The sequence below is a fragment of the Mauremys reevesii genome, linkage group 2, assembly GCF_016161935.1.
Source record: "Mauremys reevesii isolate NIE-2019 linkage group 2, ASM1616193v1, whole genome shotgun sequence".
In the NCBI taxonomy this organism is placed as follows: domain Eukaryota; kingdom Metazoa; phylum Chordata; order Testudines; family Geoemydidae; genus Mauremys; species Mauremys reevesii.
The window spans coordinates 147,664,089-147,677,538 of record NC_052624.1 but is presented as its reverse complement, the minus strand read 5'-3'; the positions used below and the strand labels follow the sequence as shown (position 1 = coordinate 147,677,538).

The following is a 13,450-nucleotide window of genomic DNA, read 5'->3' as shown; positions in this document are numbered from 1 at the left end:
ATTCAGTAGACATTCAGCTCTGTTATCTGTACAGATGCGATCCTTGGAGTTTAGAAACCGCAATCTGGGCACCTGCTGAGTTGCGGGTTATGCCAGCCTGAACTCCTTACATGTGTTTCTAAGTGCCCATCATTGTGGTATTTGGGCACTGGACAAATGGCAGCACCTTCCATCAGAAGAACTCAGTGTTCGTAAAACACTTCAGATGCCCCGACCTGCCAGTGAAATAGGGTTGTAAGTATCATCCTGGCTTCACAGAGGGGAAACTGAGGCACAAAGACTAAGGAACCGGCTCAAGGCTACCCTGAGTGTGTGTCAGCGTCAGGATCGGACCTTGGTGCGCCTGGTTGCCAGTCCAGCACTCTCAACTCCAGGCCACCCCTTTTTTAGCCCCGGTCTACACAACGAGTTTAGGACGAATTTAGCAGCGTTAGATTGATTTAACCCTGCACCCGTCCACACGACAAAGCCATTTTTGTCAACTTAAAGGGCTCTTAAAATAGATTTCTTTGCTTCTCCCCGACAAGGGGATTAGCATTGAAGTCGACCTTGCTGGGTCGAATTTGGGATAGTGTGGACGCAATTCAACAGTATTGGCCTCCGGGAGCTATCCCAGAGTGCTCCATTGTGACCGCTCTGGACAGCACTCTCAACTCAGATGCACTGGCCAGGTAGACAGGAAGAGCCCCGCGAACTTTTGAAGTTCTTTTCCTGTTTGGCCAGCGTGGTGAGCTCTCACACCAAAGCCTGGCCAGTCGTGAAACTGGTTTTCAAAGCCTCTGTGATGCGCAGCGCGCCTTGCTGTGCTCTTCTAATCACAAACAGCCTAGTCAGCAAACAGCGCCAGTGAGATTTTAAACATCCAAAGGCACATTCTACCACCATTCTGCACTTGCTCAGCCTATAGCTGAACTGATGCTTACTGTTGTCCAGGCTTCATGAGCCATGGGAGCAAAGGGGTAGGCTGGGGTAGGTGCAATCGCACGGTGCTGCCAGCTGGGAGAGCAGCCTGAGGCAGAAGCCTCCAGCTCGCATGATATTCCAGGCAGGACTGAATCTCCATTAGACAAAACTTAAAGAAGAGAATGACCTGGAGTCTCTCCCATTTATATCCAGGTGCCCCCGACCGACCTCACCGAGGCTGGCCAGGAGCACTCATGTCTGCCCAGATGCCCCTGACCAACCTAACTGAGGTCGGCCAGGAGCACCCATGGAATGACAACGGTTAGCAGTTGTATTGCACCGTCTGCCATCCGCAAGGCAAGGCAAGGGGATGCTGCTGTGTAGCACTGCAGTGCCGTGTCTGCCAGCAGCACCCAGGAGACATACAGTGACAGCGAGCTGAGCTGGGCTCCATGCTTGCCGTGGTATGTAGTCTGCACAGGTAACCCAGGAAAAAAGGCAAGAAACGATTTTTTGCTGTTGCTTTCATGGAAGGAGGGAGGGAGGGAGGGAGGCAGGGGGGCCTGACAACATGTACCCAGAACCACCTGCAACAATGTTTTTGCCCCGTCAGGCATTGGGAGCTCAACCCAGAATTCCAATGGGCCGTGGAGACTTCGGGAAACGTGGGATAGCTACCCACAGTGCAATGCTCTGGAAGTCAACGCTAGCCTCGATACTGTGGACGCACACTGCCGACTTAATGCGCTTAGTGGGGACACAGACAATCGACTGTATCAAATCGATTTCTAAAAAATCAACTTCTATAAAATTGACCTAATTTCGTAGTGTAGACATACCCTTAGGAAAGAGGAAGAGGCCGGGCCTTAGGAAACCATCATTATGTCCTCACTTCTGCTCCCTGTGGCAGCATCTCTTCAGAACCTCCCCTGCAGGCAGGCTAAAGTGGGTGGAAGGGGGGGGTGTTGGGATGAAAGCAGGGGTTGGGAGGGGGGTCCGACAGCTATGGGGACTGGGAATGCACCCGTAATGGTCCTGGCCTGAGGCAGAATGCTCTGGGGAAGTTTTCGTGCAGTGTGCAGAGTATGGCACAGGGCAGGGAGGGGCTGGAGATAAGGGATGGGGATGGCCAGAGGTTTTTCGGTTTCCTGGGCGTCTGCTGAAACCATTCTCCTGCTGGCGCTGTGGGCTCGAGAGCTGCCTCCTCTGCAGCTCCTGCCCTGCTCCCTGACCATCTTGCATCTGATCTTCATCTGCTGCTGGTCTCTGACCCCAGTGAGGGGCAGTTCCCCCTGCAAACCCCCGAGGCTCCCGCTCCACAGGCAGAGTGCCTCAGTCCCTGTACGGCCCATGCTGCTCCCCAGTCACTGCACGAGCTGGTTCCAAAACTGCCCGTGACCTGCTCTGGCTGACCTCACGGACTCAGGCCACATCCAACCCTCTGCTATCCTGCTAAAGCCAGCGGGGGCGTAGAGGAGGGCAGAATTGGAGGCCTGCTCGTGCCAGCTTCCCTGCTTGCTCGCACAAGTCTCTGCATCGCCCCTTGCTGCGCTCAGTGCAAGAGCCGCCTCCTCTGCATCTCCTGCTTGGAGCAGCTCTGCTGCAAGGTGTGCCCCTGCTTTGGGGTCCCCTGTGAGGCTTCAGGGTGCAGCATGCCTGGGGTGCAGGTCCACCCCACCATGTCCCTGCCTGCTCATGCTGCACCTCTGCTCTGCTCCCCCGGCTCCCCCGAATGCCTCTTGTGCTTAGGGGTGGTGCAGGGACATGGGCATGTCTGCAGACAGGCCTTGTACCTGCTTTGTGGGCTGGCATGGAGGGGCCACAGGCCGATGTTGCCATAGCCCCACAGCGCCCTCTCCCTCTGCTCTTGTGTTGATTAACTCGGGGGGATTGTCACCTCCTCTTGGCATGAGAGAGGATGCCCGGCATGAAGATGCAGCGTATGTGTGTGAACAGCAGTTATTACAGATGGGGTCTGAACCCCAGGGTCAAACGTGTCCCCCTGACTTTGGGGGCGATCCGAGCTCTGGGGCTTGGACCCAGCTCTGCTGGAAGCTGTCCTGCATTGATACGTCCATGGCTCTCAGGCCAGTGCCTAGCTTGCCATGCCCACATGGGTGGAGCACCGTAAGGGGTAATTGCAGGTGGTGAGTAGGAACCTGGTTGCCTATGTGACCTCCCCATCTCTGGGTGCTGACCTGGGCTGTGTTCCGCTGCAGGACGAGACCAAGGAGACGGACGGGAGCCTGCTGGGCGACCCAGGTCACACTCCCCCGGGGAAGAAGGGGCACGTGAAGTGGCAGAAGCCGCGGCTCACGCGCAAGGCGCTGCTGAACTGCTGTCTGGTGAAGCGGATCCTCTCCCGCGCGGCGCCCCAGGGATCAGGTAATGAGCACGGAGATTGGGCTGGGAACCGGGGCTGGGCTGGGACCTGGGTTGTCTCCATTTGGTGTCAGGTTCTGGATAAGGGACTGGGAATCTCTCCCCTCCAGACCAGCTACACGGAGAACTCCCCAAGCCTGTAAAGTTCCACCTGGGACCAGCCTACCCAGGCAAGGGAGGGTGGGGAATGAGAATCCATCTGCCTCCACATCTGTGCCAACGCTACCAATCCCCCATATGCTGGCAGAGCGCACTCCCTTTTGTGCCCAGCCCTGCCCAGCGGCCCCATCCGACCAGTCTCCCTGGAGCAGCCCTGCTGAGACACCTGCCCTGGAGGTGGGGATGGGTGTGTGGGGGGGGTCAGTCTCTTATCCGCCTCCTGTCCAGGCCGGTCATAATCCCACATAATCCCCAGCTCCTTCCTAGAACATCGCTCTGGGGATTAATGCCGCACTGGAGCGGGAGCAGCTGTCGAGATCCAGAACAGTCTGGACTTAAAATCCCCTATGTGGAGTTCTGTGCAGCATCCCCTCAGCCGATTCTCATTGTGTCCCCAGCATGGCCCCCTCGCTCCATCCCTCCCCTGGCTGTCCCATCCGACTGGCTGCTGAGGAGAAGCATAATAAAGCCATATGAACACTATAGACCCTCCATCACAGGGGTCTGGGGAGAGCTGTTCTTTGCCTGGAAGGCCCCTCCCTCTCCCAGCCTATTTTGACGCCATCCCACACTTTCAGCCTGGGCCACCGTGATGGTTTCCCAGGTTCCCGTATGGAACGTGCTGCTGGGGTTTCTTTCAGTGACGCGTGCCCCAGGACTCGGGGTATATTGTGCCCTTTGTGGAAATGGTGGCCCCCTGGAGGAAGGTCCCCATGCTGCTTTTGGAGGAATCCGCTTCTTCCCCCTGATTCCCCAACTTCCCCCAGCCCAGCCCTGCTGCCTCCTGACAGGTGTCAGTGATGCAGCGTGGTAGCCAGAAAGTGACTTGTCTCCAGCTTCATCCCTGCTGATGGAAGCAGCTTCAGGCTGGCCCCTGAGCAAAGTGTCCCCGGCCCCCGCCCTCAGAAGCACAGGGCCCCAAGCAGTTGCTTGTACCTGGAGGCTTCCCTGCAGGTCCCTTCTGGCTGTGCTCTGGCCTGTGCATCTGCTCGCGGGATAACGCGTGTCTGCTCTAACCCTGCGTCGTTGCCTGGTTCCATGGGGGCTTTGGTCATGCCAGGCATACTTCTGGAGCTGCAGAAGTAGGCTTGTGAGTGTGTGTGGGGGCAAGTGATAGATCTGTAGCTATTCCAGGGTTAATGTTGCAGCCGAATCACCTGACTGAGGAAGAATCAAGATCTGGAATTCACTTCTAGTGTAAAAGAAATCTGGGGCTGGGAATGGGTGTGATCACCCAGGAGTCTGAATTGTGGGGTGGATGGGATCCAGCCGCTGGCTAATTCTTCAGTCTCCCGCGGCCTGGAAACCACTGCGATCACCCACCTGCACCGGAGAACTTGCTTCCTGACTCAAGCAGAGCAAGGCTTTCCCTTCTCCTGAGAGGCAGGAGAACATCTCTGCATATGGAGCTGGCTGGGGAACAGCTCAGTGCTAGGTGGAGCTCTGTTTCCCTCTGCAGGTAGCCTGCGTGCTCTGCAGCATGGAGAGATTCATTCCCGCTACCGCTCTGCAAGCTATAGGCTGGATGCAAGTGTGTGTGCCTCTGGCTCACTCCCAGCGGAGTGGGGAGAGATGTTTGCTGGTTTGCCAAGGGCAGAAGAACCCCTACGGTTCCCCTGTTCATGGCTCATGGTCCAAAACAAGTACTCGGCTTGTCTTAGCTTCACCCGTCTCCAAGACATTACTAGGAGATGCTGGAATGTCTTCCTCTGCTGGTGTGAGGCTGTGATCAGATGCTAGGAGGTCAGGTGTGATATGCATGTGCTGCTGGGCTAAACTCTAATCAGACAGTATCTCAATAGATAAACTCTAGTCGGATCCAAGCCTGTCCACCCCACTCCATAACCTAACACCACAGCTGCGTTCCTCGGGAACCATCTCATCGCAAGAGGAAGTCCTGAGCCTGTGTAAATAATGTCCCGTTTGCAGGGTCAATGTGCAGGGACTGAACCCTGGATCTAAAAGCATGAGCTGCTACTGCTGGAAGCAAAGGACCAGATCCTTTAGCTCAGTGGTTTTCAACCTGTGGTCTAACTATGCTTAAGATTTCAGAGGGGTCACCACCTCCATTTGAAATTTTTTAGGGGTCCAAAAATGAGAGGTCAAAAAGCACTGCTTTAGCTCATTAGTAGCAAATTCAGCGATAGAGCAGGGTGGAAAATAGCTTTTCTGTCCCATGGGAATGTTTGAGGGGTTTTGGGGGTTTTTTGGGTGGGGGGAGACAAATTCAGGTCTGGATTTTGAATTCTTGAAAAATTGTCCCATTAGGGACAGTTGGATTGAGTCAATTGAAGTGTTCTGGTTTGATTTTGAGGTTTATCAACTATTTTTAACTAGAAATTAGCTAAAATTTCAAAATGAAAAGCCATTTGGAACCAAAAAACAAACTCTTTTTTTTGTTTTTTTAAAAAAGGCAAAATGGGGCTTTCAACAACTTTGAAACTTTCCTTCCCTCCCCACCCCCCATGGGAAATTTGCCACGATGGCCCCTTTCCTACAGAATTTTGGTTTTGACAAACACATTTTCCAACACCAAAAAAAGTTGGTGAAAAAAATTCCTTTCCCATTGTACTCCTAAGCCTCCATGTCATGTAGGCACTAGCGGGAACAAAGAGCCAGGCTGATACCAACGTGGGTTTCGGGGACACTTTCCCAGCAGCTGGAACTCACTGCCACAAGAACTGCCATGAACCTCTGACCCCCAGCTTAGCTTCACCCCAAGAGAGGGTGAAGGGCAGGCAGAGACTCTCCCTGCAATCGGGAGTGTAAAACCCCACTGCTGTAACTGGGACCGCTTGTCTGAGTGTGAATGAGGGCCCAAGATGCAGGATAACAGGGAATCAGGCTGCTTGTCACCAGCATCGGCGGAGAGGCCTAGAACAGCATGGGCCATAGGGACTGAACTTTTCTCTTTCCTTAATCCTCTTGGTCAAGGCAGAGGCACATGGCACATCTCCCCTGCCTTGTTAGTGCAGAATCTGTTCTGTGGGAGGCAGGGGCATCTAGCAGACAGAGAGTCAGGAGACCCAGTTCCCAGCTCTGCCCCGACCTGCTGAGTGACCTTAGGCACTGCTCCTCTGTGACTCAGTTTCCCCCTCCCAATGTCTGTCTGATCATGAGCTCTTTGGGGCAGGGAGTGTCTTCAGGGCTATGAGCATATACAGCACCCAGCACAATGTGGCCCTGATCTCGACTGGGCAGCTCCTGGGATGCAAAGAATTGTCTGCAGGGGGGTGTGAGCTGGTAACTCGCTAACTAAGCGGCACCCAGTGGCTGGAGGTAGAAGCTAGATGAATTAAAAGTGTCTGCTTTATTTCCACTCTGAACAACGAGGGTAATTAACCACGGTAAACAGCTTACCAAGGGTTGTGGTGGATTCTCTGTCTGGCAATTTTAAAGCCAAGAGTGAAAGTTTTTCTCAAAGTTCTGCTCTGGTTCAGACAGGAAAGAACTGGGGGGTGTCCTATGGCCTGTGCCATCCAGAAGGTCAGATTAGATCTCAGTGGTCCCGTCTGGCCTTGGAATCAGTGACTACATCCCCTTCAAAGGGCAGGGGCTGAAATCTCTTAGCCAGCGGTTCTCAAACGTTTGTACTGGTGACCCCTTTTACACAGCAAGTCTGATTGCCACCCCCTCTTATAAATTAAAAATACTTTTTTTGTATATTTAACACCATTATAAATGCTGGAGGCAAAGCAGGGTTTGGGGTGGAGGCTGACAACTCATGACCCCCATGTAATAACCTCGCAACCCCCCGAGGGGTCCCGACCCCCAGTTTGAGAACCCCTGCTCTTAGCTGTAAAACCTCCTCTGCTGGCTGTCTGCAGTTCATCCAAATGAGCCAGGAAGGAGTGAACCCTAGATCAGCTGCCACCCTGGGGTGCCGGGTGCGAGGATGTATCCAGCTAAGGCACTGGGGGAGCAGGCTGAAGTGAAGGAAGTGGCTGAGGAGAGATTGGGTCAAGGCCTTGCCTACGGTCTCTGAGAGCCAGCCTCTTGGCCAACGCGGGATTGAACCGACCGGGGACCTCCAGAGCTAAAGGCTTGAGCTGAAGAGCAAAGGCTCCAGAGGGTGCGGGGGGCGGGGCAGTCAGTCAGATCCTCTGCGGATTAGCACAGAGGGGGGCCTGTGCCACGCTTGGCACTGCTAGGAAGTGATGCCTCAGCCCTGCCGCAGGGGCTGGGGGTCCGATTACACTGAGAGAGGCAGGAATTGTCCAGCACTCAGCACCGTTATTAATACCTTGCCGGTATTCTGGGCACTGTGCTTCCACACTGGGAGCTGTCTTCGCCCAGTGAAGGTCAGGAAAGCAGAAGGGGAGAGGGAGCCTGAGACCTGGTGGGAGGGGGAAGGAGCTGATCCCCCTCCCTTGAGCAGGGAGCCCCTTGGCCCTATTGGCTTCCTGTGGACATGGAAATAGGGAAGGGGATGGGAGCCCTCGGTTCCCACTGAGCTGTGCACGCCCTTCCTGGGAACCACTGCACCCTGGGGAGGTTCTGACCCATGTTGCCCGGGTTCCCATCCCAGATGCTTGCTTGGTGGGGATGCAGCCTCGTCTGGGCAGTGCAGGTGTCTCATTGCTCAGGGCAAACTTCCCCACTCCACTAAGGGTTGGACCAGGCAAGGGGGATGGGCACAGATGTGGAGATCAGGGGGGATTTGATGCAGGCGAAATATGGGAGAGGAGGAAGTGCTGCCAGGGATGTGGACGGACCTCTCCTGCCCCCTGGCCTTGCTTAAAAACAAGGTCGCCACATCTGCCTGGAACACGAACCACAGGGTCCTGCTAACATGTCCTCATGCAGTGCCCTGGAGGATTTAGAGCACAGGACTGGGAATCAGGACTCCTGGGTTCTATTCCTTGCTTGCTGCTGACTTCCTGTACACCGTGAGCAAGTCCCTTCCCCACCTCCCTCTGCCTCACTTTCCCTGTCTGTAAAATGGGTATGATGCCCCCGTCTTAAAGAGCTTTGAGATGCTCAGGAAGAAGTTGCATTGGCATTGATGGGTGTTGTCCAGGCCCCTCTGGCAAAGTGCCTGCATTCCCTAATGCCTGTTGGGACAGGGTCTGTGAGGCCAGAAGGTTCTGCTGTGGTGGAGAATAAAACCTCTAGACCAGGAGATCTCCGTCCTGATTCAGTGGGGACAAGGGGTACTTAGTACACTGGAGGAGCAGGGATTTGCAATGCAGTGGCGGAGCGGGTTGGTAACCTTGCATTGGAGAGGTCAGAGCTGCACAGCTGTGACTCCTGCCTCTCTGCTGGCTGGATGTTTAAACAGGAGATAAGCCCTAATATCAGGGCAGTGACTGCAGAGGGTCCTGTAGCTCAAGGGGTAGGGCGCTGTGGCTTTGGATTAGAAGGTCTATCTTGTCTAAGGAGTGGAGGCCATGATTGTGGGGACAGCTGATGACCAGAGAATCATGAGCACCTCTCCTGAAGCAAAATGAGAAGTCAGAAGCAAATTGTCCAGCTGTTGGCAGGGCCGGCTTTAGGAAGTGTGGGGCCCAATTCGAACAGTTTCAACGGGGCCCCGGCAGAGATGACTTTAAAAAAAAACCAAAAAAACCACGTGGGGCTTGTACTCACCGAGTGGTGCTCCGAGTCTTTGGCGGCGGGTCCTTCACTCACTCCAGGTCTTCGGCGGCACTGAAATACCCGCCACCGAAGACCCGGAGCAAGCGAAGTACCCACCGTCGAAGTGCTGCCGAAGACCCAGAGTGCTGCTGGATGAGTAAAAATTAAAAAGGAGCCTCTAGCCAGGGAAGGGATTCTCACTGGGCGCAGGGCCCAGTTCGGGGGAATTAGTGGAATAGGCCTAAAGCTGGTCCTGGCTGTTGGTGAGGCTTTGAGAGATGTCCCTGGCCCGGGGAGCGGCAGGGACTCTGGGGCATTTGAGACAAAGGGACAGATGTGCACAAAGAGAATTGCAAAGCACTCAGGGTGGCTAGGGTTAACGTGTAAGGCAAGTATTCTCCTCTGCTCCCCGGGGATGGTGGGTTGAGCTGGAGTTCTCGTGGTATGCATATCCTTGGCGGAAGGCAATCTGAAATTCAGGGACTCAACATGGCTTTGGCCAGAAAAGGCTGAACCAGCACAGGACGGCACTGCCTTAAACTCACTAAAATCCAGGGATTAGAGAGTAATAACTGTACCATGGTGGGAAGCGGGAGAGGAGAAGGCAGGTGATACACAGAGGACGGGGAGCTTTGGGACTGCTGAATTCAGGAGAAGAATGACATTGTGTCCTTCTGGCATTGCTGGGTGTTTGCCAGAGGGGCCTGGACAAGCACCTGTATTCCCGAACACCCTGTGGAAGGTGGAGAAATACCTTGCGCTCAGCTAGAGAAAATACAACTTTGCAAGAGATTCCAGCACAGAGCGGGAGGAGAGACCCACAGAGGCGGAGGAGGAGTCAGAGCAGGTAGAGTGGGAGAGAGAAGGTCAGTGCAGCGGAGAGCAGCAGAAACAAAGCACTTACCTTAAGGAAACCCAGACAACTTGGCGCGGCGAGCCAGGGCAGGGCGAGCGGAAGGGGTGTGGGGCAGTGCTCAGGCCTGCTGGAGCGAGACAGAATGCCCCCGAAAGAGGCCAAAGAAGCAACCACCTCGGTGCGCTTCCTGGAAGCGCGCCTTGAGATCTGGGACTACAGCTGCAAGAAACATCTGGGCAATTTGATCAGCTACTTCTTCCGCTTCATCTCCGGGAATCTGTCCAGAGGTAAGACGTGCAGCAGCAGGGGGCTCCCGGCACACCCGGCTGCGAGGCATTTGAAGGGAGCAGTCAGTGTGGGCCAATGGTGTTTTGGTGGCTTGTAGTAGGGGGACGAGGGAGCTGAGTGTGGCTGGGAGCCAGGGAATCTGGAGTTCAAATCCTGCCTCTGACCTACTTGGGCCCCTCGCTGTGCCTCAGTTTCCCCATCTGTAAAATGGTGGCAAAAGGCTCCCTCCCAAGCGGGTGGTCAGGGTTAATGTTTGCACACTGTGTTGAATAGATAGAGTGCTGGGTACGTGCAGAACGTCCAGTGTGGGGAGTGATGAAGGAACTGAGGGCTGTGTTCAGAAGATGCCTGGAGCTCCCTGCAGGGCTAGATGTGAGGGGCAGCCAGCAATGGGAGGAGTAAGGAAAGGGGGAACCCCCATATGGGGAAAGAGATGGAGCTGGAGTTGTGACTGGCATGGTGACGAAGGGACAGGAGAGGAGTGGGAGTCTTGGTTTGGAGAATGGACAGGTGTAAGGCTTAGGTGGTTGCTTAACCAGGTAATTCCATCCACCCACCCTTCATTGCTCTGTCTGAGCTGGATGGATTCTCGTTGGGTTCCAGACAGCGAAGGGGCTACTAGACTGGAGGTTCTTTTCCCCCGTCAAGCAACCGAGATGCCCAGGAGCAAGGGCGCCTTTCTGAGAGGCAGGGCCCTGGTGTGAGCACCCATCCTTTGGGGAAGTACCTGTGATACTGGGAGCCACCATGTGGGATGGACAGACATGGAAGCAGGAACTATGTTTACAGATCCAGCTTGGTGGCACTAGACAGCCAGGAAAGAGAGAGCAACTGCTGGATTTCATGTGCCAGGTTAGGTCTCCCAAGTGGTTGGGATGGGGCCACTTGGGAAGAGGTCTCCTGAGTTGACAGGATGAGTCTCCCCAATGATCGGGGTCATGCTGGTTGGGCTTGGTTTTCTATGAGATTGGGGAGGTCTGGGACAGGTTTCCTCGTCTCTTTAATCTCCCCATCACGGCAGCCCATAGATTTCTGGTTGCTGGGAACCCCCCGGATGAGAGGACCAGCTCCAAGACAGACATTCCTGGCTAATCAAACCTTCTCTCCCATGAAGGAGGATTGAGAGAGCAGGGAGACTTCAGCCACGGGCTGCCTGATGGACTCTATTACTGCCTGTTCTTCCAACATTTGCTGGAGGAGGCCGATTCTCTTGTTAAACACCAAACCCAGCGCTGCTGTTAATTAATTGGAATCGGGCACAGACAGCCGCCTGGCTCCAGAGATTATCAGCTAACTCAATCAAGCAGTCGGCTGGAGCATGCTGCTCACTCCTTGCTTTTCATTTCGGCAGAGCGGGATCTCCCGTCCTTTGGAACCAGGGAATCCATCGGCCCTGCTCCGGGCATCGCTGTAATCACCTTGCGTAGCAGGGCAATGCTACCTCAAAGAGTTGCTTCTATCACTGCAGCTACTCAGAGGGGGTTCTAGCCACCCTAGATTTAGCAGGGAGCTGGCGGTATTCCAAGGGTGACTTCTCCAAGCATGGAGACTAAGGGCTTTGAGGCATCTTCAGTCTCTCACCTGTGCGTCTGGGACTTTCTAGAGGGGGTTTTAAAGTTGCAAGATGGGAACATACAGCCACATCAGAGGTTATTATGAGCATCCTTCTGTGCCATATCCAAGAGGATAGGAGTGTTACAGCCCTAGCTAGGGAGCTTTAGCTCAAACAAGCCGCTCCAGCTTTTAGCCCTGGCTGTCCCTGGGGCAGGATCACGGGTGGAGGAAGAGGAGGGCAGCGAAGAACAGTCAAACTGCAAATGAAATGGCATGAAAGCAGCATTGGTATTCCAATTCAGGGTGGGTTTTGTCACAGCTCTTGGGGTGATAGTGGTAGAGAGGAGGGGTGGTTTTGTGGCTAAGGCACAGGCCTGGGATGGTTCAATTCTGGCTGTGTCCCAAGACTACCTCTGTCACCAATTAAATCTCTCTGTGCATCAGTTTCCCCATCAGTGAAACGGGTATAGTAATCCTAGCAGGGTGTTCCAGAAGGATAAATTCATGAATGGTGTGTGAGGGATGCATATTCTGTTGACAAACAGCATAGAGAAGCCACCAAAGAGACTCCTTTGGATGCAATGTAAAGCCATGGTCCTTGATTTTTGTGGTCTTTAAAACCCTTGTTTTTGTAAGCATCTAACACTGTTTTGTGGCCAAACTCCATCAGGGGAAATTACCCCTGAAGAATGAACTGGATTTTGCTGTACTTTGTCTTAAACTGTTATACAGAGTTGCTGGGCACTGTTAAACAGCGGCTGTGTTCCGCTCCAGAAGTAGCTGCCTATCAGTGATTTGAGGGAGGCAGGGGAATGGAGCCACATACCTTACCTACCTCATAGGGATGCTGTAAGGGTGAATTATTTAGGGGCTGATTGTGCAATCCTTACAGGGACTAGCCAGTACAATCTCAAGAGACCTGCCAAACCAGAGAGGCTACTCAATAGTAATTGCTACTCAATGTAAAAGCAGCAGAATTGGGTCCTTTTGGCTAGAAAAGTGCGTTTGAGATGCTAAGATAAGAGAGGCACTGATCAGCTGGAACACTCTTTGGCTAACGTTGGGAGCTCTAGGCTAGAAAACACAGGACACGCGGCCTGGGTGGTGAAAAATCAGGGATGGAAATATATTCTTGCTGTATTCTTGGATGTACATAACCAAATATTCTCGCTGCAGAGCCAGTGGGTGGTGCACCTCCCTCCAGCTGCTTCTGAGCCTGGTACTGGAACTGCCATCTTCTAGATGAGAGATGATGTCCTGACCTTCTGTGGTTCTAACATAGCCCATCACACTTCTCCTGGAGAAATGGGTTGTTAACAGCCATGTCTTGGTCAAGCGCTAATTATCTCCTGCCTGCCCAAAACTCTGTGTGTAGCTTAGTTGAAGTTTTTTTTCAATCCGCCTGAAAATCTGATGTCATGCACTGCTCCATCCTATTAAACAGTGGCCATGCCCCACCCCAGAGGTGGCTGCATTTCAGCGGTGCATGATTGAAAGCATTTATATAAATAAATTAATTCTCATAATACTCTAATTAATTGTCCCTATTTAGAGAAAAAGAGAAATCCTGAACAGTTATTAGTCAGTGCGTTCTGTGCATTAAATATTCCATTTTAAATATATTTTAAGCAGTTTTTCCCAAAATTAGAAACGCTTTACACTCTTAGGTGTAATATAATGATCCAATACTTAGAGTAGATAACAAGGTTTTCAATCTCTCATTGTTAATGC

The 13,450-nt window shown here is 53.4% G+C and overlaps 1 protein-coding gene across 3 annotated transcripts in view; it reads left to right on the top strand.

The window, feature by feature from the left end:
• KCNIP3 (potassium voltage-gated channel interacting protein 3) overlaps positions 1 to 13,450 on the top strand; it is a 91,805-nt gene that overhangs the window by 16,105 nt on the left and 62,250 nt on the right. For all 3 annotated transcript variants that reach the window (XM_039527573.1, XM_039527574.1, XM_039527577.1), the window contains exon 2: positions 3,123 to 3,288. In XM_039527573.1, the coding sequence (XP_039383507.1) occupies positions 3,123 to 3,288 (166 nt within the window). The remainder of the gene's footprint in view (positions 1 to 3,122; positions 3,289 to 13,450) is intronic.